General features: G+C 35.2%; 1 protein-coding gene and 1 pseudogene across 1 annotated transcript; both read left to right on the plus strand.

Annotated features, from left to right (window-relative positions):
* The first annotated feature begins 4242 nt into the window (after window positions 1-4242).
* LOC133248914 (olfactory receptor 9K2-like) lies at window positions 4243-5229 on the plus strand. The gene has a single exon (XM_061419187.1). It carries the CDS (start codon window positions 4273-4275, stop codon window positions 5227-5229), a length of 957 nt encoding a protein of 318 aa, XP_061275171.1. The 5' UTR covers window positions 4243-4272.
* Window positions 5230-8656: 3427 nt separating this feature from the next.
* Window positions 8657-9645, plus strand: LOC133248731 (olfactory receptor 9K2-like; annotated as a pseudogene).
* The last annotated feature ends 13663 nt before the right edge of the window (window positions 9646-23308 follow it).

Consider the following 23308-nt stretch of genomic DNA (forward strand, 5'->3'; position numbering starts at 1 on the left):
GGATAAGAAAGCTGTGGTACACAAATGGAGTATTACTCAGCCATTAAAAAGAATACCTTTGAATCAGTTCTAACGAGGTGGATGAAACTGGAGCCAATTATACAGAGTGAAGTAAGCCAGAAGAAAAACACCAGTAGAATATACTAATGGATATACATGGAATTTAGAAATATGGTAACAATAACCCTGTGTGCGAGACAGCAAAAACAGACACAAATGTATAGAACAGTCTTTTGGACTCTGTGGGAGAGGGAGAGGGTGGGATGATTCAGGAGAATGGCATCGAAACATGTATATTTATCATATATGAAATGAATCGCCAGTCCAGGTTCAATGCATGAGACAGGATGCTCGGGGCTGGTTCACTGGGATGAGTCAGAGGGATGGGATGGAGAGAGATGTGGAAGGGGGGTTCAGGATGGGGAACATATGTACACCCATGGCTGATTCATGTCAATGTATTGCAAAAACCACTACAATATTGTAAAGTAATTAGCCTCCAATTAAAATAAATAAATTTATATTCAAAAAGCAAACAAAAATTGAAGAGGAAGGAACAGCTTTCAAACTCATTCTATGAGGCCAACATCACCCTGATGACAAAACCAGACAGGACACCACAACCAAACAAAAGGCCAGCATCATGTTTAACATAAATGCAAAGTCCTCAACAAGATATTAACAAAAAATTTTTGAACAATATGTTAAAAGTATCATACACCATCTTCAAGTGGGATATACCCCCAGCATGCAAGTATGTGTCAGTACCAACAATTCAGTCAATGTCATCACCTCCTAGCTAATTAAAAATAAAATCTATATGATCATCTCAGTAGATGCATAAAAGCTTTTAACAAGATTTAACATCCATTATGACTAAAATGATCAACAATAAGGGTCTAGAAGGACTATATCTCAACATAATAAAGGTCATATATTACAAGTCCCCATCCAACCTCATACCTAACATTGAAAAGCTGAAAATGCTTCCTCTAAAATTAGAAATTAGACAAGGATGATAAAACAAAAGAAAAGAAAAAGAATCTGAATTGGAAAGAAAGAAAGAAAACTGTCAATGTTTACAAAAGAATATACTATATAGAGAAAATCATAAAGATGCCATCAAAAATCTATTAGAAATAATATATGCATCAATAAAGTTGCACGATAAAAAAATTATATGCAGAAATCTGTGTAGCATAGTGTTTCTATATACTAACAGTGAACTACCAGAAAAAGAAATTAATAAAAATTAAATTTACAATTGCATCAGAAAATAAAGTACCTACACTTAAGTCTCATTAAAGAGGTAAAAGATCTGAACTTGGAAAACTAGATGCTGATCAAAGAAATTGAAGACATCGCAAACAAATGGAAAGATATGCCATACTCATGGATTGGAAGAATTAATATTATTAAAATGACAATACTACACAATGCAATCTACAGATTCAATCCAATCTCTATTAAAATGCCAATGGCATATTTGGGCAGAACTGCAACAAGTAATTCTAAAATTTGTATGGAAACACAAAAGATCCATATAGCTGAAACATTCTTGTGAAACATGGGCAAAACTGAAATTATTGTGTTTCTTTATTTCAAATTATACTACAATGCTAAGTAATCACAACAGTATAGTACTGTCACAAAAATATACACATAGATCAGTGGAACAGAATAGAGAGTCCAGAAATATGTCCAGGTTCATACATCAATTAATCTACAATAAAGGAGGAAGAATACACAATGGGGAAAGACAGGCTCTTCAATATATGGTGCTGAGAAACTTAGATAGATATATGCAAAAGAATCAAACTGGTGTACTTTCTCATACCATGTACAAAAGTAAACTCAAAATGGATAAAAATGTAAATGTAAGCTCTGAAACCACAAAACTCGTAGAGGAAAACACAGGCAGTAAACTCTTTGACATCAGTCTCAGTAATGTGTATATTTTGAGGAGGAAGGATCTGTTTCTTCTGTCAAGGGAAACAGAAGCAAAAATAAACAAATGGGACTACATCAACCGAAAACCTTTGCAGATGAAGGAATCTTTGAACAAAATGAAAAGGCAGCCAACTGCATAGGAGAAAATATTTGCAAACAATATATCTTATAAGAGGTTAATATTCAAAATATGCCAAAAAATACCATATACAACTCAACTTCAAAAACAAAAGTAACCAAACAAACAAAAAAGAACCAAAAAGCAATCTGATTAAAAGCAAGCACAGGATCTGAGTATCCATTTTTCACAAAGACATATGATTGTCAACAGGCCTTAACTAACCTTAATTAGTATTCTCCTTTTTAAAATATCTAAACAGCTTTCTCTTCCTCTACTGGTTAAACTTTTACTAATACTGTATTATAATAAAAAGAAGACTGGTTCCCACATCATTTTGCTGTCTATACACTTATAAAACCCAGATAAAATCTAAAAATTATTTTTTTTAATTTAGACAGTTATTTTCTAAAAATAAAATTGAATTACAAACATATTTAGTAAAAATGGCATTCTTAGAAAATTAGGCTTGTTAAGTAGCAAAGACTGTGACTTTAATGTAGTCTTTCAGTCACTGTGTAGTTTTGAAAGAATTTTCAAATATAGATCCTGATCTTAAACTGTTTTTACAAAGGATTTCTTTAAATGTGTTAAATACTATCATATCTTCCAAAATAACCTCTAACTGTTTTGTATTTAAATAAAGGAATACATAGAATTATCACCCATTATCTCACTTTGAATTTGTGATTTAGTGGGCATTTGTCTTATCATGAATTACACCTACATTAAGAAGCATAGATAATTACAAATTGAAGTGGGATTTTTTATTTTTGAAATCATAACTATAATTTACTACATAACTTAAAATATTTACTTATCTAAAACTTTCCTCATATGCAAACTTTTAAATCTCTTTTCTATGCTTACCGATATGTATGTTGAGATTATACCATAAAGTTTTTCTTTGTCAGTACAGAAAATAAAGTCCAGAAATATTTCCCAAAGGATATACACAACTATAGAAGGAAAAGTTCCTTGTATTTGGACTATTATTAAACTGTTCCTGAGGTTATTTCAGTCCTTATGGACGACAGCCCTGGAGTCTACACTTATGTCTCCATAATTGACTTCACGATTACTCCTCTCCCAGTGGAATCCATCATAGAGGATGAGTAAAAGCTCAATGCTAAAATACTCTTGAAAAAGGTATCAGAGATTTAAAAACAACTGAGGCCACTAAAACACCACTTTTGATTCACTAGCTCATGATCACAGACTCTGGGTGACACAAGGTTGCTATGATCTTTAAATATCCATAGTTATCCAGTTATCCTTACTTTAAGACATATCAGGTATACTAGAATTCAGGAAAGGGATTTTCTTTACATATATCACTGAAGTTTACTTTCTCTGTCTAAAGGGTGAGACTCTTGAATTGATGCAGCCTTGGTAGAAAGTTGTTCATTGCGGTATAAGGATTGGAATATTCACCAGCTTCTCTCTTTGCTTTAAAGAGAGGGCCAAGTAATTATGACATGTTTTAAAATTTAATGACTATTAATGCAAGTTCAACATTTGTAATGAAGCAATTAAATTCATGTATTTGGGGGAATGACTTTGATATGAGAAAAGTAAAGTATGTTTAGAAGTAGAGTTAGAGAACTTTATCTACTCAGTGATTTTTTATTTTACTTAACACACCAATATTGTCTAATCACATTGTTTTCAAAGATGGCTCCAATAGCAATGGAAACTAAATATATTGAGGTAAAATAAAGTAAAAATATTTCAAATATTTTTAATACTGTCATGTAATGACACAAATACTGACTTAGCTATCATAATGGCTATAAACACTACCATAGAGATTCCATGCAATATGCTTATTTTAGATAAGATGTAATACTCCTAATATGGATAAGATACTTTTTAACAATAAATATAGCAAGAATAGAAATTCAGAATGTGAGTAATCTTAGACAATAAAATATGCTAATTTCTTGCAGAAATCCTTGCCAATGTATGATTTAAATAAAATAAGCATATAACTTCTTTCATTGTCTAATAGAATAACAATTCCTGAAGTTTAGTAATATCTAAATCCAAATTCATGCATTTTATTGACGTTAAAATTGTTTTGTATACCTTTTTCATTAAGAGGTAAATAATGTATAGCTACATATAAGAGTGTATTGATGAATTGATGACTCAAAGCCGCAGTTTCATTTCTTTTGCCTTCTGCCTCTCAGCAGTTGTCTGCCATGGGTGACAGGGGAACAAGCAACTACTCAGAAGCGACTGACTTCATTCTTGCCGGCTTCAGGGTCCGCCCAGAACTTCACATTCTCCTCTTCCTGCTATTTCTGCTTATCTACACCATGATCCTTCTAGGAAATGTTGGCATGATGGTCATTATTATGACTGACCCCAGGCTGAACACACCAATGTATTTCTTCCTAGGCAACCTCTCCTTCATTGATCTCTTCTATTCATCTGTTATTGCACCCAAGGCTATGAGCAACTTCTGGTCTGAGAGCAAGTCCATCTCATTTGCAGGCTGTATTAGCCAGTTCTTTCTCTTTGCTCTCTTCATTGTGACTGAAGGATTTCTCCTAGCAGTCATGGCTTATGACCGCTTCATTGCCATCTGCAACCCACTCCTCTACTCTGTCCAGATGTCAACACATCTCTGTGTTCAGTTGGTGGCTGGTTCCTATTTTTTTGGCTGCATCAGCTCAGTTCTTCAAACCAGCATGACATTTACTTTATCCTTTTGTGCATCTCGAACCATTGACCATTTTTACTGTGATGACCGTCCACTTCAGAAGATTTCTTGCTCTAATCTCTATATTCATAAGTTGATTTCTTTTTTCTTATGCAGCATTATCATTTTGCCTACCATAATTATCATTATTGTGTCATATATATATATTGTATCCACAGTTCTAAAAATACGCTCCACTGAGGGGCGAAAGAAAGCCTTCTCCACTTGCACCTCTCACCTAGGAGTCGTGAGTGTACTGTATGGTGCTGTGTTTTTTATGTATCTCACTCCTGATACATTTCCTGAGCTCAGTAAAGTGGCTTCCTTATGTTACACCCTAGTCACTCCTATGTTGAACCCTTTGATTTATTCTCTGAGGAACAAAGATGTCAAAGAAGCTCTGAGAAAGAGCCTAGAGAAAAGATACTTAAATTCTATTTTTACAGTCATGTAAATGAAAGTCCTGGGAATTACAACAACTTGGGGAAGCAACTGACTAAAAAGTTGTACCCATTGATCTTAGAAATACTTAATCATAAAGTTTTCATTTATTAGAATTTCATGTACTTAGAGCTGAAAAGTACATTTGGACTCTGGTTTGCCTGTTTTGATTTAAGAATGGAATAACTTCCTCTGTGCTTCATCTTCAATTTTCTTGCATTAGTATCATGTGTTATGTGGATATAAATGTACTTTGTAGAGGTAGCACAAGCTAATGTAATAAGCAAATGAAATATCATATTTACTGAAGAAACTTTTGTGAACTCTTGATGAGAGAATCACTCTGCCGTTCACAGTGTGAAGGCTGACATGTAAGTAACTCTTAATTGCCCAGAGGCTAAATGAATTTATTTCATGGTTTCTCTGACAGGAATAATTATATCTGCCCATCATTTGAATATTGATTAATCTGATAAAATATTTTTGGATGTCCTTCCTTTTTACAAGAAAACTGTAATAAAATAAATGAGGAAATTTAATATTTTGTTATATGTGCCTTAGTGAGAATTATTTCAATTCAATATTTATTGAACTTTTATGTACACTTTGCCCTATAAAAATTCCTAGGCATAAGTAATTTCTCTACTTGAGGTCACAGTAATTGAGGGGAAAATATCTGACTAGAGAGCTAACATGCCATATGTTAAACCCAGTCATAAAAGCAAATATAGAAATATGTATAGAGTGCAGTCTTTAAAGATGAGTGATCTAAATGATCAAGGAAAATTTCAAAACTTCTTGAAATTTAGTTCTTGATTTTAATGCACAAGAGAGGGAGTAAGAGAAACCTAGAAGGCAATTCTTGGAACTCATACAGACCTATATAACAAGACAAGAAAGATTTCTTTTATTCTGCAGGCAGCAGGGGAAGCACTGTGGATTTTTAAAAGGATATATTGTTATCAAATTTGTATTTTAGAAAAATTGCATTTTAACTTTGGGTAGCTAAATATTCATGGAAGAAGAGAATCACAGAAAGCCTCTGATTATCCAAATGAGAGGTTATGATTGTTTTAATGACAGCAGTCTTACATGAGACAGTGAAGAGAGGGAATATCTTTAAAACCATGGATAAACTAAGTTGAATATTGGGGTGGTTAATAAAATGAGGTCTCGTGGAAGTGAATAATTATTTCAATGTTTAAGAATCTCTCACTGGGAAAATGCTGCCTCATAAGATAAAGAAGAAATTAGGATTAATAATATTTAACCATTAAGAGTTTGGAGAAGGAAATGGCAATCCACTCCAGTTCTATTGCCTGAAGATTCCCATGGACAGAGGAGCCTGGTGGGCTACAGTCCATGGGGTTGCAAAGAGAAAGACATGACTGAGCGACTTCACTACACTTCACTTCAATTCACTTCAACCATTAAAAGTTAAGAAAATATTCTCAGAACTCAGATTGAGCTTTCAAATTCTGCTTTTGCCTATGTGTTCCAAGGTCAACTGTCTTGACTTTGCAGAAACTGTTGTTTCTCAGTTTAATATAACTAACTATCCTTATTTAATATTTTCCATTTAAAATATCCAATCAACCTTCTCTTCCTAAACTGATTAAGCTTTTACTAATACTGAATTATAATAAAAGAGAAGGTCTGGTCCCACATCATTTTTGCTATCTATACACTTTAAAAACACAGATGAATTCTAAACATAATTTTTAATTTAAAAACTGGTTTTTAAAAAATAATATTAAAATTATCTGATAAAAATATTTTAGAAAAATTACATTCTTATCAAGTTGGGCTTACTAAATAGAGTAGTATGTCTCTGATGTTAATGTAGTCTTTCAGTCACACTGCAGTTTTAAAGGAATTTTTAAATAGAGATCCTAATCTCATAAGCATTTTTGCTAAAGATATAAAGTTACTTGTATGAATGTTATCTTTCCCTTCAGTATATTTTTTAACTGTTTGGTATTTAAATATAGGAGAACAACATTAGCAACCATAATCTGTTTTTGAATTTGTGATTTAGACGGCATTTGTCATATCCTGAAACATAGCTATATCAAGATATATAGGTAATAATTTCAAGTGAATTTTTCTCTTTTCCCCTTGTTTTTGACTATTATTAGACTATTTGTTTGTACCTAAGGTTACTTCAGTCCTCATGGACAACAGCCCAAGAGTCTTCACTTATGGCACCATAATTGACATTACGATTACTCCTCTCCCAATGGAATCCATCACAGAAGATGAGCAAAAATTCAATGCTGAAATATCGTGAGGAAGGTTTCACAGGCTTTAAATAACTAACACCATCATAAACACCACTACCCATACTCAAGTTCATGATCATGGACTCTGGACGATGCAAGTTACTATGGTCTTTAAATATCCATGGTTACCCAAGTATATTTATCTTAAAACACCTAAGGTGTAACAGAATTCAGGAAAGGGATTTCCATTTTGTATATCAGTGAAGTTTACTTACATTATCTAAACAGTGAGATGTCTTGAATTGATGGAGCCTTGGTAGAAAGTCATTCACTGCAGTGTAAGGATTGGAATATTCACTACCTTCTTTCTCTGCCTCAAAAAGAAGTTTAAATGACTGTGATATTTGTTAAATGAGTGTTAATGGAAATGAAATATTTTTAAAGAGGCAATAAAAATGTATATATTGGGAGAATGGCTTTGACCTGAGAAAAGGAAAATATTTGAAAATTCCATTAGAGAACTTTATCTTCACTTAGTGAATTTTGGATGTTTTCAATTATGCCAATAATGTCTATTTTATTCTATTTTCAAAGATGGCCTACATAAATAAGGAAAATGAAATATATTGAGCTAAAATAAGGTAAAAATATTTTCAATTTATTTACTACTGTCATGTAATGAATCAAACACTAACTTCATTTTCATGAGGGTTGTAAACACTATCATATAGATTACATTGGAGAAGGAAATGGCAACCCACTCCAGTGTTCTTGCCTGGAGAATCCCATGGATGGGGAAGCCTGGCAGGAGGCCGTCTATGGGATCTCACAGAGTCGGACATGACTGAAGCGACTTAGCAGCAGTAGCATAGATTACATGAGATACTTCTATTTTAGATAATGTGCATACTACAATTTTAGATGAAAAACGCCTCTAGGTTTAAACATTTTAAGAATAGAAATTTAGAATGTGAGTGATTTTAGGCAATAAAATAGGCTAATTTCTTGCAGAAACCCCTGCCAATTATGATTTAAATAAAATAACCAAAGGATATCTTTCACTGCTTAATAGAATAACAGTTTAAGAAGCCTAATGACATCTACTTCAAATTTTTGCATCTTCCTGACATTAAAATTGTTTTGTATGCAATATCTTATTAAGCAGTAAATAATTTAATTCTACATTTAAGAAAGTATTAACAGCACTGGAATCAAAGCCACAGTTTCATTTATTTTGCCTTGTGGCTCTCAGCAGATTTCTGCCATGGATGACAGGGAAACAAGCAACCACGCAGAAGTGACTGAGTTCATTTTTGTAGGCTTCAGGGTCCGCCCATAGTTCCATATTCTCCTCTTCCTGCTTTTTCTGCTTGTCTATGCCATGATCTTTCTAGGAAATATTGGCATGATGGTCATTATTATGACTGATCCCCAGGTGAACACACCAATGTATTTCGTCCTAGGCAACCTATCCTTCGTTGATCTCTTCTATTCATCTGTTATTGCACCCAAGGCTATGAGCAACTTCTGGTCTGAGAGCAAGTCCATCTCCTTTGCAGGCGGTGTGACCCAGCCGTTTCTCTTTGACCTCTTCATTGTGACCGAGGGGTTTCTCCTGGCAGTCATGGCTTATGACCGCTTCATTGCCATCTGCAACCCACTCCTCTACTCTGTGCAGATTTCAGCACATCTCTGTGTTCAGTTTGTGGCTGGTTCCTTTTTTTTTGGCTGTATCAGCTCAGTTATTGAGACCATCATGACATTTACTTTATCCTTTTGTGCTTCTCGGAACATTGACCATTTTTACTGTGATGAGCGTCCACTTCTGAGGATTTCTTGTTCTGATCTCTATATTCCTAATATGGTATCCTTTTTCCTATGCACCATTATCATTTTGCCAACCATAATTGTCATTATTGTGTCTTATATATATATATTTTATCCACAGTTCTAAAAATACACTCCACTGAGGGGCGAAAAAAGTCTTCTCCACTTGCAGCTCTCACCTGGGAGTCGTGAGTGTATTGTATGGTGCCATCATCTTTATGTATGTCATCCCTGACAGATTTCCTGAGCTGAGTAAAGTGGCCTCCTTGGGTTACACCCCGATTACTCCCATGTTGAATCCTTTGATTTACTCTCTCAGAAACCAAGATGTCAAAGAAGCTCTTAGGAAGATTCTGGGGGGAAAACCTATTTTTATTTAATTCTATATTAACTGAAAATAGAATTAAGTAAATGTAATATTCTTAAAGTGCTGAGCTTTATAATAATTTAGAGAAGAACTAATTCAAATCTTAAGAGACTTTATTTGTTTGAATCCCATATATGAAGAATATATACTTTGGAAGATGTATTTGGACCTAATCAGAATACATACATCAGGAAGATGGACTCTATTTTGTCTGGCTGTTGATTTTAAAATGGAATGACTTTCTCTGTACTTCCTTTTGGATAATGATAATGGTTTCCATGTAATTTGTTTTTAGGACATATATATTCCAAGTTCTGACTCTTTGAGGCTGTTGTTTGGGATATATTGTTTATCTTGAGTCACTACCATATATTATATATATATATATATATATATATATATATATATATATATATACTTGGTAGAGGTAACACAATCTGATGTATTAAGAAAGACAGAACAAAATACTGGATTTACTAAAGAAATCTTTGTGAATGTCTAGTGACAGAATCAGATACTCTGCAGTACACAGTCTCAAGTGTGAAATGTAAGTAACTCTTAATTGTCCAGGGGCTAAATGAGTGGCACATTTATCTCATGGTTTCTCTGGCTGAAGCATTATTATTTCTCCCCTTCATTTGAATATCTACTAAACTGATAAATTGTTTTTTAAAATTGTACCTTTGCACAAGGAAGTTTTAATAAAAATAAACAAGAGTAAAGATAATTCATATTGTGTTATATATGCCTTGGTGAGAATTCATTCATCAAATTAATACTTATTGAATTTTTATATACTCTGTGCCCTATAAAAATTCCCAATTTTAAGTGATTTCTGTACTTGAGCTCACACTAATTGATGGAAAAATAGCTAAATAGAGAGCTATTAATAACATGTCAAATGGTAAATCCATTTAATAAAGTGAGTGAAATTCCTCAGTCATGTCCGATTCTTTGCGACTGTATGGGCAGTCCATGGAATTCTCTAGGCCAGGATACTGGAGTGGGTAGCCCCTCCCTTCTCCAGGGCATCTTCCCAACCCAGGGATTGAACCCAGGTCTTCTCCATTGCAGGCAGATTCTTTACTGGCTGAGCCATAAGGCTAGAAATTACAAAGACAGAGCAGCTTCTACAGATGAGTGATATAAATGATCAAGGAAAACTTCATAAGTACATTGTAAACATAAATGAACTTGAGCAAGGTGAAATAGAAAAGTTTCTGGGCAAAGGCAATTAAATAATGATATGTAAAACTTCTAAAAATTTAATTTCTGATACTAATGTAAAAGAGAGGGAGTGAGATTTAAGACTTAAAAGGAAATTCATGGAAATTGTGTACATCTATATAAGAAGACAAGGAGGTTGACTTATTTTATGCAGATCACAGGGAAGCACTAGGGATTTTTCTTCAAAGAATACATTGTGTTCAAATCGACATTTTAGAAAAATCACATTGGTAACTTGTGGTAGATAAATATTCATAGAAGAAGATAATTACTGTCTAATGACAGTGGAGAGAGGGAATACCTTTAAAATTACAGATAAACTAAACTGAATATTAATTAATGGTTGATAAAGTTAAAACAAGGTAGAAGTGAGTAATGACTTTTAATGTTTGAGCATCTCTAACTGGGGAAATACCACCTAACAAAATGAGAAGAAAAGTATGAGTAATAACACTTAATGATTAAGAGTTAACAAAATAAAGTCAGGTCAGACAGCTTTCTCATCCTGGTTTGCCTACGTGCTTGATAGTCAATTGTCTTGACTTTACAGAAAGTCTTATTTCTCAGTTTAATAAAAGAATACTAAGGTCCAGTGAGCAAAGAACATGTGCCTGGGATTTAGGTGAGGTGAAACTGAAAAGAATGACAAATTTCTTGAAGGCTTGTTCCATTATAGGACTCAGCGTGTTGCATGAAAGATTCTGTATTTTACAAGCAAAAGAGTGCTAGTAAAACATGCCTAAATAAACTGAAGATCACATTTATCTAAAACATTATTACTACTTTAATCTCATCTCGTGGCATCCCATTATATTTTTAACTATAGCTGATTGTAGAGTCATAACTAGCTAATTTTACTAAATGGGAGTGTTCATGGTATTTAATCCTGACTCAGCTGCTGCTACACTAACAACAATTATATTAAAAACTTAGCCTCCTTTTAATATTCCACTTTAATATAAGAAATATCTAAATAGTTAGTTAAAAATAATAAATATATAAATATTATGAATAAGCAAAACTAACTTTTCTATTTTATTGTGCAGCTTCCTATACTTCAGGTGAAGATGAAACCTTTAAAAAAAAAAGATGTTTCTGAATCATTGCTAAAAAATATAAATTCTTGGATCTAAAGATTTTTTTAAAAACTTTTTTTTAAAAAAAGCTTTTTTTTTAAACACTTTATTGAGGAATAATTGGTTTGAAATAAACAGTATGTATTTAAAGTGAACAACTCTGTGAGTTTTGTGGCCAATGAAAACACCACTGCATCAAGATACAGAATATTTCCTTCATTTCCAAATGGTTGATTAGGCCTCTTTTCAGGCCATTCTTCCCTCCAAACTCATCTCCAGATAACCAGTGATCTGGATGGTATGTAATAGAATCATACACCATGTCATCTTTTCTCTCAGGTGTCTTCACTTTATAAAATGATTTTCAGATTTCTTCATTTCTTCATGTATAAGTAACCCATTCTTTTTATTGAGGAGTAATATTCTATTTTCCATTGTACATATACACCAAATTTTGTTTATGCAGTCTTAAATAAATGGGCAATTAATGTTTGATCAGCGTTTAGATATTGTGAATACAGCTGATATGTGTTCATATGTGTTTGCTTAGTTTGTTTTCCTAATCTTTGCTGATTTTTGAAGTCTGAGATTTTGAGATCTCATAATAAATATGTTTGATTTGAAGAGACTACCAGGGAAATATCTGAAAATAAAGAACAAACAAAAAAATATTTACTGACAAAATCTATTAAATCTCAGGAAGACTGAGAATCTGACATTTAGCCAGGACTCACTCCTTCCTTTCCCTCTCTTGGCCCAGAAGAGCTGAAAGTGGACTCAGGCAAGTACAGGCAGGGACATAGAGATCCCTCTGCCCTTGGGTCACAGTCAAAGGCTACCATGTCCCCTTGATTGTTATTGCTACAAACATTACTTGTCCCCACCAGCTCCACATTGAAGAAGGTCTATTCAATGCAAGGGTAGCTAAAACATATGATGATCTCTACCCAGCCCCCATTCAAAAGCTCTACCCTAAGAATTCCAGGCCAAGAGTACTGGGCCCCAATTCCAGCTGCTCCCATTCTCTTAAAGGACAGAAGTTTTATGTTCAGAAAACCATAGGCTAGTGACCTCACTCAGAAACCTTCTCCTAAAGCAGGAGTGTCATTCTAAGCAAACTAGACCACTGTGCCTGCTTGTTTCACAAGATGAACACAGGTTTTACCTAGAAAGAAAGTTGTACCATGATAGTGGAGGCCTCCACAGCTCTTTCCACTTGAACTGACTCTATTTAGAAAAACATGTGTAGGCAATTCAAGCTTAAGGGAACTCCAAAACTTAAAAATATTTGGTATAAGCAATTAACAGGAGACTAGTGGTCCCATGAGAGTGAAAAGCTACCTGTAGACGAACCACAAGGCTATCTGGTGCACAGGGCCTTGCTCAGTAAGTTGAATTCAGTTTAGTTGCACTGTGCGATTCTTTGCAACCCCATGATCTGCAGCACACCAGGCCTCTCTGTCCATCACCAAACTCCCGGAGTCCACCCAAAACCATGTCCATTGAGTCAGTGACACCATTCAACCATCTCATCCTCTGTCATTCCTTCTCCTCCTGCCTTCAATCCTTCCCAGAGTCAGGGTCTTTTCAAATGAGTCAGCTCTTCGCATCAGGGGGCCAAAGTATTGGAGTTTCAGCTTCAACATCAGTCCTTCCAATGAACACTCAAGACTGATCTCCTTTAGGATAGACTGGTGGATCTCCTTGCAGTCCAAGAGACTCTCAGAGTCTTCTCCAACACCACAGTTCAAAAGCATCAATTCTTTGGTGCTCAGCTTTCTTCATAGTCCAAATCTCACATCCATACATGACCACGGGAAAAACCATAGCTTTGACTAGAAGGACCTTTGGTGACAAAGTAATGTCTCTGCTTTTTAATATGCTGTCTAGGTTGGTCATAACTTTGCTTCCAAGGAGTAAGCCTCTTTTAATTTCATAGCTGCAATCACCATCTGCAGTGATTTTGGAGCCCAGATAAATAAACTCAGCCACTGTTTCCCAATCTATTTCTCATGAAGTGACAGGACCAGATGCCATAATCTTAGTTTTCTAAATGTTGAGCTTTTGGCCAATTTTTTCACTCTCCTCTTTCACTTTCATCATGAGGCTCTTTAGTTCTTCACTTTCTACCAGAAGGGTGGTGTCATGTGCATATCTGAGGTTATTGATATTTCTCCTGGCAAACCTGATTCCAGCTTGTGCTTCCTCCAGCCCAGCATTTGTCATGATGTATTCTGCATCAGTACAGTCAGTTCAGTTGCTCAGTCATGTCCAACTCTTTGCGACCTCATAAATCGCAGCACGATAGGGCTCCCTGTTCATCTCCAACTCCCGGAGTTCACACAAACACACATCCATCCAGTCAGTGATGCCATCCAGCCATCTCATCCTCTGTCCTCCCCTTCTTCTCCTGCCCCGAATCCCTCCCAGCACCAGAGTCTTTCCAGTGAGTCAGCTCTTCGCATGAGGTGGCCAAAGTACTGGAGTTTCAGCCTTAGCATAATTCCTTCCAAAGAAATCCCAGGGCTGATCTCCTTCAGAAAGGACTGGCTGGATCTCCTTGCAGTCCAAGAGACTCTCAAGAGTCTTCTCTAACACCACAGTTGAAGTACTCTGCATATAAATAAATAAATAAATAAACCAGGTGACAACATACAGCCCTGTTGTACTCTTTTTCCTATTTGGAACCAGTCTGTTGTTCCATGTCCAGTTCTAACTGTTGCTTCCTGACCGGCATACAGATTTCTCAAGAGGCAGGTCAGGTGGTCTGGTATTCCCATCTCTTTCAGAATTTTCCACAGTTTATTGTGATCCACACAATCAAAGGCTTTGGCATAGTCAATAGAGCAGAAATAGATGTTTTTTGGGAACTCTCTTGATCTAACTATGTGCTGATGTTTGCAGTTGCACTCCCAACCTGCTTGTTTTCTGCCCTGAGGTGATTCAGCCCTCAGGTCTACAGGCTCTATGGTCAGATTGATGGCAAACTCTAAGAGGGTTTACACCAAAGGGGACCTTTCCAGACATCTGCTGACAGTCCTACCATCCATGTGGTGAGTCACTGCTGACTGATGCCTCCTCAGGACACCCTCCAACAAAAGCAGGTAGTTCGGTCAGTTTCTTGTGGAGTCACTGCTTCTTTCTTCTGAGTCTTGGTGCACAAGGTTTTGTTTGTTCCTTTAAACTGAAGTCTCTGTTTGCCCTAGTCTTGTGGAAGTCTTGTAATCAACTCTTGCAGGCCTTCAAGGTCAGATTCCCTGGGGATTCCTAGTTCCTTTGTCAGGTCCCCAGGTTGGGAAGCCTGATATGGGTTTCTGAACCTACACAACAGAAGGAGAACTTCTTTGGTATTATTGTTCTCTAGTTTGTGGGTCACTGACCAGTGGGTTTGGGATTTGATTTTTTCATGATTGTGCCCCTCCTGCTGTCTCACTGTGGCTTCTTCTTTGTCTTTGGATGTGGAGTATCTTTTTTTAGTAGGTCCGGCATCCTCCTGGCAATGGTTGTTCAGCAACTTGTTGTGATTTTAGTGTTCTCACAGGAGGAAATGAATGCACATCCTTCTACTCTGCCATCATGAACGGGAAGCTGCCTATATCTTTTTGAATTATGGTTTTCTGTGGGGTGACTTTGAAGTAACATAGGTATTAGCAAGATCAGACTGTCATAGCTGCATCTGTGATTGCAAGGCATGAGAAGAGGTGGTATTAAAGTATCACAGAAGCCTGGCAATCTCTTCAAGACTGAGAACCATGGTGAGGTTTGCCCACTAGATGCTAGAACCAAAATAAGAAACAATCCAAGAAGCATACTGAAAGAGAAAGAAATACCTTCTCTTCTTACATCCTCACTTCTGCCTTTATACTGTAAAAGCAGCCATGGACAAAAGGTAAATGAATGAGGGCAAGATTTGCTCTAGAGGCTATAGTTGTATGATCACTACTCTAGAATATACAAAGACTCCACAACAAGTACGTTGGGAAATAAGAAACCATTTCTTCTAGGGCAAATTTGCATAATGCATTCTGTTACTTTCCTTATGTAATGAGTTTTTTATTTTGCCTTCATGATCTGAAACAGAACATGTTTTTCCTGGATGTACTGTTTTCATTTGGTCTTCCATTGTCCTCTTTTAGCACTTTAAGGATAGTATTCTATTGTCTTCAGTTTTGAATTTTTCTGACCAAAATCTATGCTTTACATTTTGCTTGATAATATATATATATTTTTCCTTTTTGTTGCTTTTATAGTATTTTTCATCCATTTTCAGAAAATTTTTCCTCCTGTCCCTTCATTCCATTTTCTTTCTGTTCCTTTTACTTGGGTTTTTGTGAATTTTCTTGTATCTCTGTGTTTAGTGTTGCTATCCACTTTCAAATAAAATTTGAGCATTATAGTTTCTACTATTTTTCTAATCAGCTCCTTTCTAATTACATTTGCAATATTTTCTCAGTTATCATTGAATGTCTGTTAGGTGTTTTTATTTTGTTTTTGTTTTTCATTTTTAACTCTATGATTGTGTTTCATTTGTTCCAATTGCTTTGTATTCATGTTTAAATTTTTCTTGAATTGTTTCCTTTTTCTCAGGAATTATAGTCATTTGCTGCTTGTTGTACAGTATCTACATATGGTTGGTTCATTTAATTTCTACAAAGTTTAGATTTTGTCATGGAAGACAGATCTTATAGTAATTACTTGCTCACGAGTAGATGTAGAAGCATCTTAAGTTCTGTATTTTTCTATGTTATCTGAATTTTATATTTGTAGTATAAGCACACATTTCAGTGAGAATGTATTCTTCTTTGTATATTGAGGTGCATTAGTTGTTAATATTGTGGTTATGTCTTTTGAAGCTAAATTATTGATGGGGGTTGTGGCAACGATGACAGAATAGGACCTTACCTTGAGCCTACCTCCTCCCACAGATACACCAAAATTGCAACCACTTACAAAGCAGCTGTCTATATAAATAACCTAAGGACTGTCAGAAAAAATTTTCAAATCTGAAGACCTGAAGCAGGAGCAACAGTGAGGTGGATAGGAGAGACAGAGATACATTATAGTCAGGACTGACACCTCTGGGTGAGCAACTCACAAGTGGAAGGAGTATCATATGTAGACGTCCTTGCCAATGAACACACAGCTGTTCCACATCCCCACATTAGGCTTCTGAGTAAAGGAGGGCCTGCATAGGGAAGATAAGCCCTCAGAAAATCTAGCTTTGACAGCCTGCGAGCTTTTTATTCAGAAAAGCTGGAAGGCTGTAGGAAACAGAAACTTCACCCTTTAACTGTGCATACAAAATGTCACACACTCTAAGTCCCAGTACACAAGCACAAATTTGAAAGAGGCATGGGTCAGACCCACCTGCTCATCTTGGAGAGCCTCCTGGATAGGCTGAAGGCAACTGAGACTCCCCCTTGGAAAGGGAACACTGGAAGTAGCCATTTTGAGGAGCTCTTTCTACTGTGATGACATCAGCCTACCAAGTGTCATTTTGGAAACTTAAACCTATCAGTACTGGAGGACATACCCACCCACAGGTCAGTTTCAGCCCAAACTCCATTGAGCTGTGCAGACAGCAAATCAGGGACCCATCGCCACCCCCAGGAGGCCAACACCAGCCTGGCTGTCCCTTGGCTAAGCAGACAGCTGCATGAGGACCTGGCCCTACTCTCCAGTGGGCCAGTAGCAGCACTACCCACCACCCCTGGCTACTCAACCAATCATGAGGATGGGATTATAGTCCCTTACCATCCAGTGGGTTCAAAGCAAATGTACAACGCATAGCCACATAGCCAACTCGGCTGGAGTCCAACTCCACCTGCCAGCATGCCTAATATACTAACTCCTACCATTACAGAAGGGTACATGCATCCCATATGAGGGCAACACTGGGGCCTATGCCTCTGATGACCAAATGAGAGAATGCTTCTGGACCTCATTGGATGTTTCCTACACAAAGTCACTTCTCCAAGATTGAAAACTATAACTGATGTACATAGGAAAATACATAGAGAACTGGGAAAAATAAGGAGACTTAAAAATGCAATCCAGATGATGAAATAAGACAAAACCTCAGAAAAAGAACGAAATGAAGAGGAGATAATCAGTCTACTTGATAGAGAGTTGAAGGTAATGATCTAAAAGTGCTCATGGAACTCAGAGAATGAATGAACATAATAAGGATTTCAGCAAAGTTAGAAACTATAAATAAAAATCAAACAGAGCTGAAGAATACAATGACTGAAATAAAATCCACACCAGAAGGAATTATCAGTAGATTAGATCAGAGGAATGGATCAGTGCTCTGAAAGACAGGTCATTGGTAATTACACATGATGACCATAAAAAAGAAAATTTTTTTAATTAAAATAATCTAAGAGACTTTGGGGATGACATCAAGTATGCCAACATTCACACTATAGAGATCACAGAAGGAAAAGAGATAAATGAATAGAAATGTTATATGAAGAAATAGTGGCTAAAAACGTCCCTACCTCAGGAAGGAAACAGACCCCTAGGTCCAGGAAGTATAGCAATTCAAGTTAGATTAACTCATAGATCCACATCAAGACACATTAACATTAAATTATCAACTATTTTTTTTGTTTTTTTTTTCCAACTACAATTTTATTTTATTTTTAAACTTTGCAAAATTGTATTAGTTTTGCCAAATATCAAAATGAATCCGCCACAGGTATACAGAATCTTAAAAGCAGCAAGACAACAACAAATAGTTACATTCAAAGAAACTTGCAGAAGACTATCAGATGACTTTTTTAGTAAAAATATGCAGGCCAGAAATGAGTAGCATGGGCATGATGCATTCAAAGTGATGAAAGGAAAAACCTGCAACTAAGAATACTCTGCCCAGCAACGTATTTATTCAGATTTGAAGAAGAGATAAAGATTTTTACAGACAAATAAAAGCTAAAATGGATAAGATTCATTATACTGACTTTATAAGCAATGGTAAAGGAACTTTAAGCAGAGAAAAAAAAAAAGACCACAACAAAAATGGGAAAATTATGAATGAGAAATATCATAGGTTAAAAAAAAAAAAATATATATATATATATATATATATATAGTGGATCAACTATTTATAAAGTTATAAAAAGGTTAAAAGACAAAAGCAGTAAAAATATTTTATACTCACAATATGTGATAAGGTTACCCAAAGCAAAAAGATATAAAATATGGTGTCAAAACCATTAAAGGTAGGACATGGATTTAAAATGTAAGGCTGCTAGAATGCAAAACAATCCACCTGCCAATGAAGAACATACTGGAGATATAGGTTCAATCCCTGAGCTGGGAAGATCCCCTGGAGTGGGAAAAAGCAACATACTCCAGAATTCTTGTCTGGAAAATTCCATGGACAGAGGAACCTTGTGAGCTACAGCCCTTGGGTGGCAAAGACTTGAACACAACTGAGCGCTGAGTGCACATACATACACATTCAAACTTAAGAGATCATCCACTTAAACATATGTATAGAAAGAAAGAATGATAGATAGATAATGCTGAGTTGCTAAATTTTGTCTGACTCTTTGTAACCTCATGGACCTTAGCCTACAAAGCTCCTCTGTCCACGGGATTTTCCAGGCAGGAATACTGGAGTGAGTTGCCATTTCCTCCTCCAGGGGATCTTCCTGGCTCAAAGATTGAACTGATGTCCCCTGTGTCTCCTGTATTAGCAGGCAGATTCTTTACCCTCAGCCACCTGGGAAGTCAGAGAGATAGATGTTTATATATATATAAACATATATATATATATGTCATCTTCCTATATATTGTAACCTATATGCCATCTTCAAGTAGTCTTTATCCCCAGCATGCAAGGACATATACATATCAACAATTCAGTCAATGTGGTCACCTCTTAACTAATTGAAAATAAATGTTATCTGATCATCTCAATAGATGCACAAAATCTTTTGCAAGATTAAACATCTATTAATGACAAAAATGCTGAACAATGAGAGCCTAGAGGGACTATATCTCAACATATTAAATATAACATATGCAGAAATTTCATCCAAAAACTGCAGAATATATGCTCTTTTCAAGTGGACACAGAAAATTCTTCAGGATAAATCACATGCTAGGCCACAAAGCAAGTGTCAGTAAATTTAGGAAGACTGAAATCATAATAAACATCTTTTCTGACCACAGAGATGAGACACTAGAAATCAAGTATAATAAAATAGCTGCAGAAAAGCTTCAGAGACAAAAACATGTGGAGATGAAATAATTTGCTATAAAATAAATGGTAGATCAATGAAGAAATCAAAATAACTGGAGACAATTGAAAGTGAAAAACAATGATCCAAATTGTAGGAAGCAGCAAAAGAAGTTCTAAGACAGAAGATTATACTGGTATAATTCTACCTCTAGAAAGAAGAAAAATCTCAAAAAGCAATCTTATATATAAAACAACTTGAGAAAAGAATAAATTAAAACAATCAGACTACAAAGTGGGTACTAAGAAAGAACAATGATCACAGAAGAAATAAATAAAATAGAGACTAAAAAAAAATGGAAAAACTAATGAAGCAAATATCTGATATTCAGAAAGATAACAAAATTGATAAGCTTTTAGCTAGACTCATCAGAAAAAAAGAGAGAGAGCCCAAATATATAAAATCATAAATAAAATGAAGTTACAACTAACACAACAGAAACACAAATTATAAAACATTACTAAGAAAAACTGTATGCCAATAAAATGGACAATTTAAAAGAAAAGGACAGATTCGTAGAAATGCATAATCTCCTAAGACTGAATAAAGAAGAAATATAAAATGTGAACAGACTGATTGTCAGTAAATAAGTTTAATCAGTAATAGTAGCATCCTAACAAACAGAATTCCAACGAACAAACAGCTTCACAGGTGAATACTACCAAACATTTCAAGGAGAGTTAACACCTATCCTTCTCAAACTATTCCAAAAATTTACAGTGTGGAGATTTCTTTAAAAACTGGAAAATAGAACTGCCATATGACCCAGCAATCCCACTGCTGGGCATACACACCGAGGAAACCAGAATTGAAAGAGACACGTGTACCCTAATGTTCATCACAGCACTGTTTATAATAGTCAGGACATGGAAGCATCCTAGATGTCCATCAGCAGATGAATGGATAAGAAAGCTGTGCTACATAAATGGAGTATTACTCCCCCATTAAAAAGAATACATTTGAATCAGTTCTAAGGAGGTGGATGAAACTGGAGCCTATTATACAGAGTGAAGTAAGCCAGAAAGAAAAACACCAATACAGTATACTAATGCATATATATGGAATTTAGAAAGATGGTAATGATAACCCTGTATGCGAGACAGCAAAAGAGACACAGATGTATAGAACAGTCTTTTAGACTCTGTGGGAGAGGGAGGGGGTGGAATGATTTGGGAGAATGGCATTGAAACATGTATATTAATCATATATGAAATGAATCGCCAGTCCAGGTTCGATGCATGAGGCAGGGTGCTCGGGGCTGGTGCACTGGGATGACCCAAAGGGATGGGATGGGGAAGGATGCTGGAGGGGTGTTCAGGATGAGGAACACATGTACACCTGTGGTGGATTCATGTCAATATATGGAAAAACCACTTCAATATTGTAAAGTAATTAGCCTCCAAAAAAAAAAAATTTATATTCAAAAAAACAAACAAAAATTGAAGAGGAAGGAACAGCTTTCAAACTCATTCTATGAGGCCAACATCACCCTGATGACAAAACCAGACAGGACACCACAACCAAACAAAAGGCCAGCATCATGTTTAACATAAATGCAAAGTCCTCAACAAGATATTAACAAAAAATGTTTGAACGATTTATTAAAAGTATCATACACCATCGTCAAGTGGGATGTATCTCCAGCATGCAAGTGTGTGTCAGTACCAACAATTCAGTCAATGTCATCACCTCCTAGCTAATTAAAAATAAAAGCTATGTGATCATCTCAGTAGATGCACAAAAGCTTTTAACAAGATTTAACATCCATTATGACTAAAATGATCAACAATAAGGGTCTAGAAGGACTATATCTCAACATAATAAAGGTCATATATTACAAGCCCTCAACCAACCTCATACCTAACATTGAAAAGTTGAAAATGCTTCCTCTAAAATTAGAAATTAGACAAGGATGATAAAACAAAAGAAAAGAAAAAGAATCTGTAATAGAAAGAAAGAAAGAAAACTGTCAATGTTTACCAAAAAATATACTATATAGAGAAAATCATAAAGATGCCATCAAAAATCTGTTAGAAATAATATATGAATCAATAAAGTTGCAGGATAAAAAAAAATATATGCAGAAATCTGTATAGCATAGTGTTTCTATATACTAACAGTTTGTATATAGTACCAGAAAGAGAAAGTAATAAAAATTAAATTTACAATTGCATCAGAAAATAAAGTACCTACACTTAATACTCATTAAAGAGGTAAAAGATCTGAACTTGGAAAACTAGATGCTGATCAAAGAAATTGAAGACATTGCAAACAAATGGAAAGATATACCATGCTCATGGATTGGAAGAATTAATATTATTAAAATGACAATACTATGCAAGGCAATCTACAGATTCAATCCAATCTCTATTAAAATGCCAAAGGCATATTTGGACAGATCAACAAATAATTCTAAAATTTGTATGGAAACACAAAAGATTCCAAATAGTCAAAACATTCTTATGAAAGATGGGCAAAACTGAAAGTATTGTGATCCTTTATTTCAAATTATACTACAATGCTAAGTAATCAAAACAGTATGGTACTGGCACAAAAATATACACATAGATCAGTGGAACAGAATAGAGAGTCCAGAAATAAGTCCAGGATTATACATCAATTAGTCTACAATAAAGGAGGAAGAATACACAATGGGGAAAGAGGCTCTTTAATATATGGTATTGAGAAACCTAGATAGATACATGCAAAAGAATCAAACTGGTGTACTTTCTCATACCATGTACAAAAGTAAACTCAAAATGGATAAAAACGTAAATGTAAGCTCTGAAACCACAAAACTCGTAGAGGAAAACACAGGCAGTAACCTCTTTGACATCAGTCTCAGCAATGTATATATTTTGAGGAGGAAGGATCTGTCTCTTCTGTCAAGGGAAACAGAAGCAAAAATAAACAAATGGGACTACATCAACCGAAAACCTTTGCAGATGAAGGAATCTTTGAACAAAATGAAAAGGCAAACCAACTGCATAGAAGAAAATATTTGCAAACAATACATTTTATAAGAGGTTTATATTCAAAATATGCCAAAAAAAACACATACAACTCAACTTCAAAAAAAAAAAGTAAACAAACAAAAAAGAAGCAAAAAGCAATCTGATTAAAA

The sequence above is a fragment of the Bos javanicus genome, chromosome 5, assembly GCF_032452875.1.
Source record: "Bos javanicus breed banteng chromosome 5, ARS-OSU_banteng_1.0, whole genome shotgun sequence".
Taxonomy (NCBI): domain Eukaryota; kingdom Metazoa; phylum Chordata; class Mammalia; order Artiodactyla; family Bovidae; genus Bos; species Bos javanicus.

Bases quoted from the DNA above. Each gene is read 5' to 3' on its own strand.
- LOC133248914 (XM_061419187.1), top strand. From the start codon at position 4,273: ATGGGTGACAGGGGAACAAGCAACTACTCAGAAGCGACTGACTTCATT.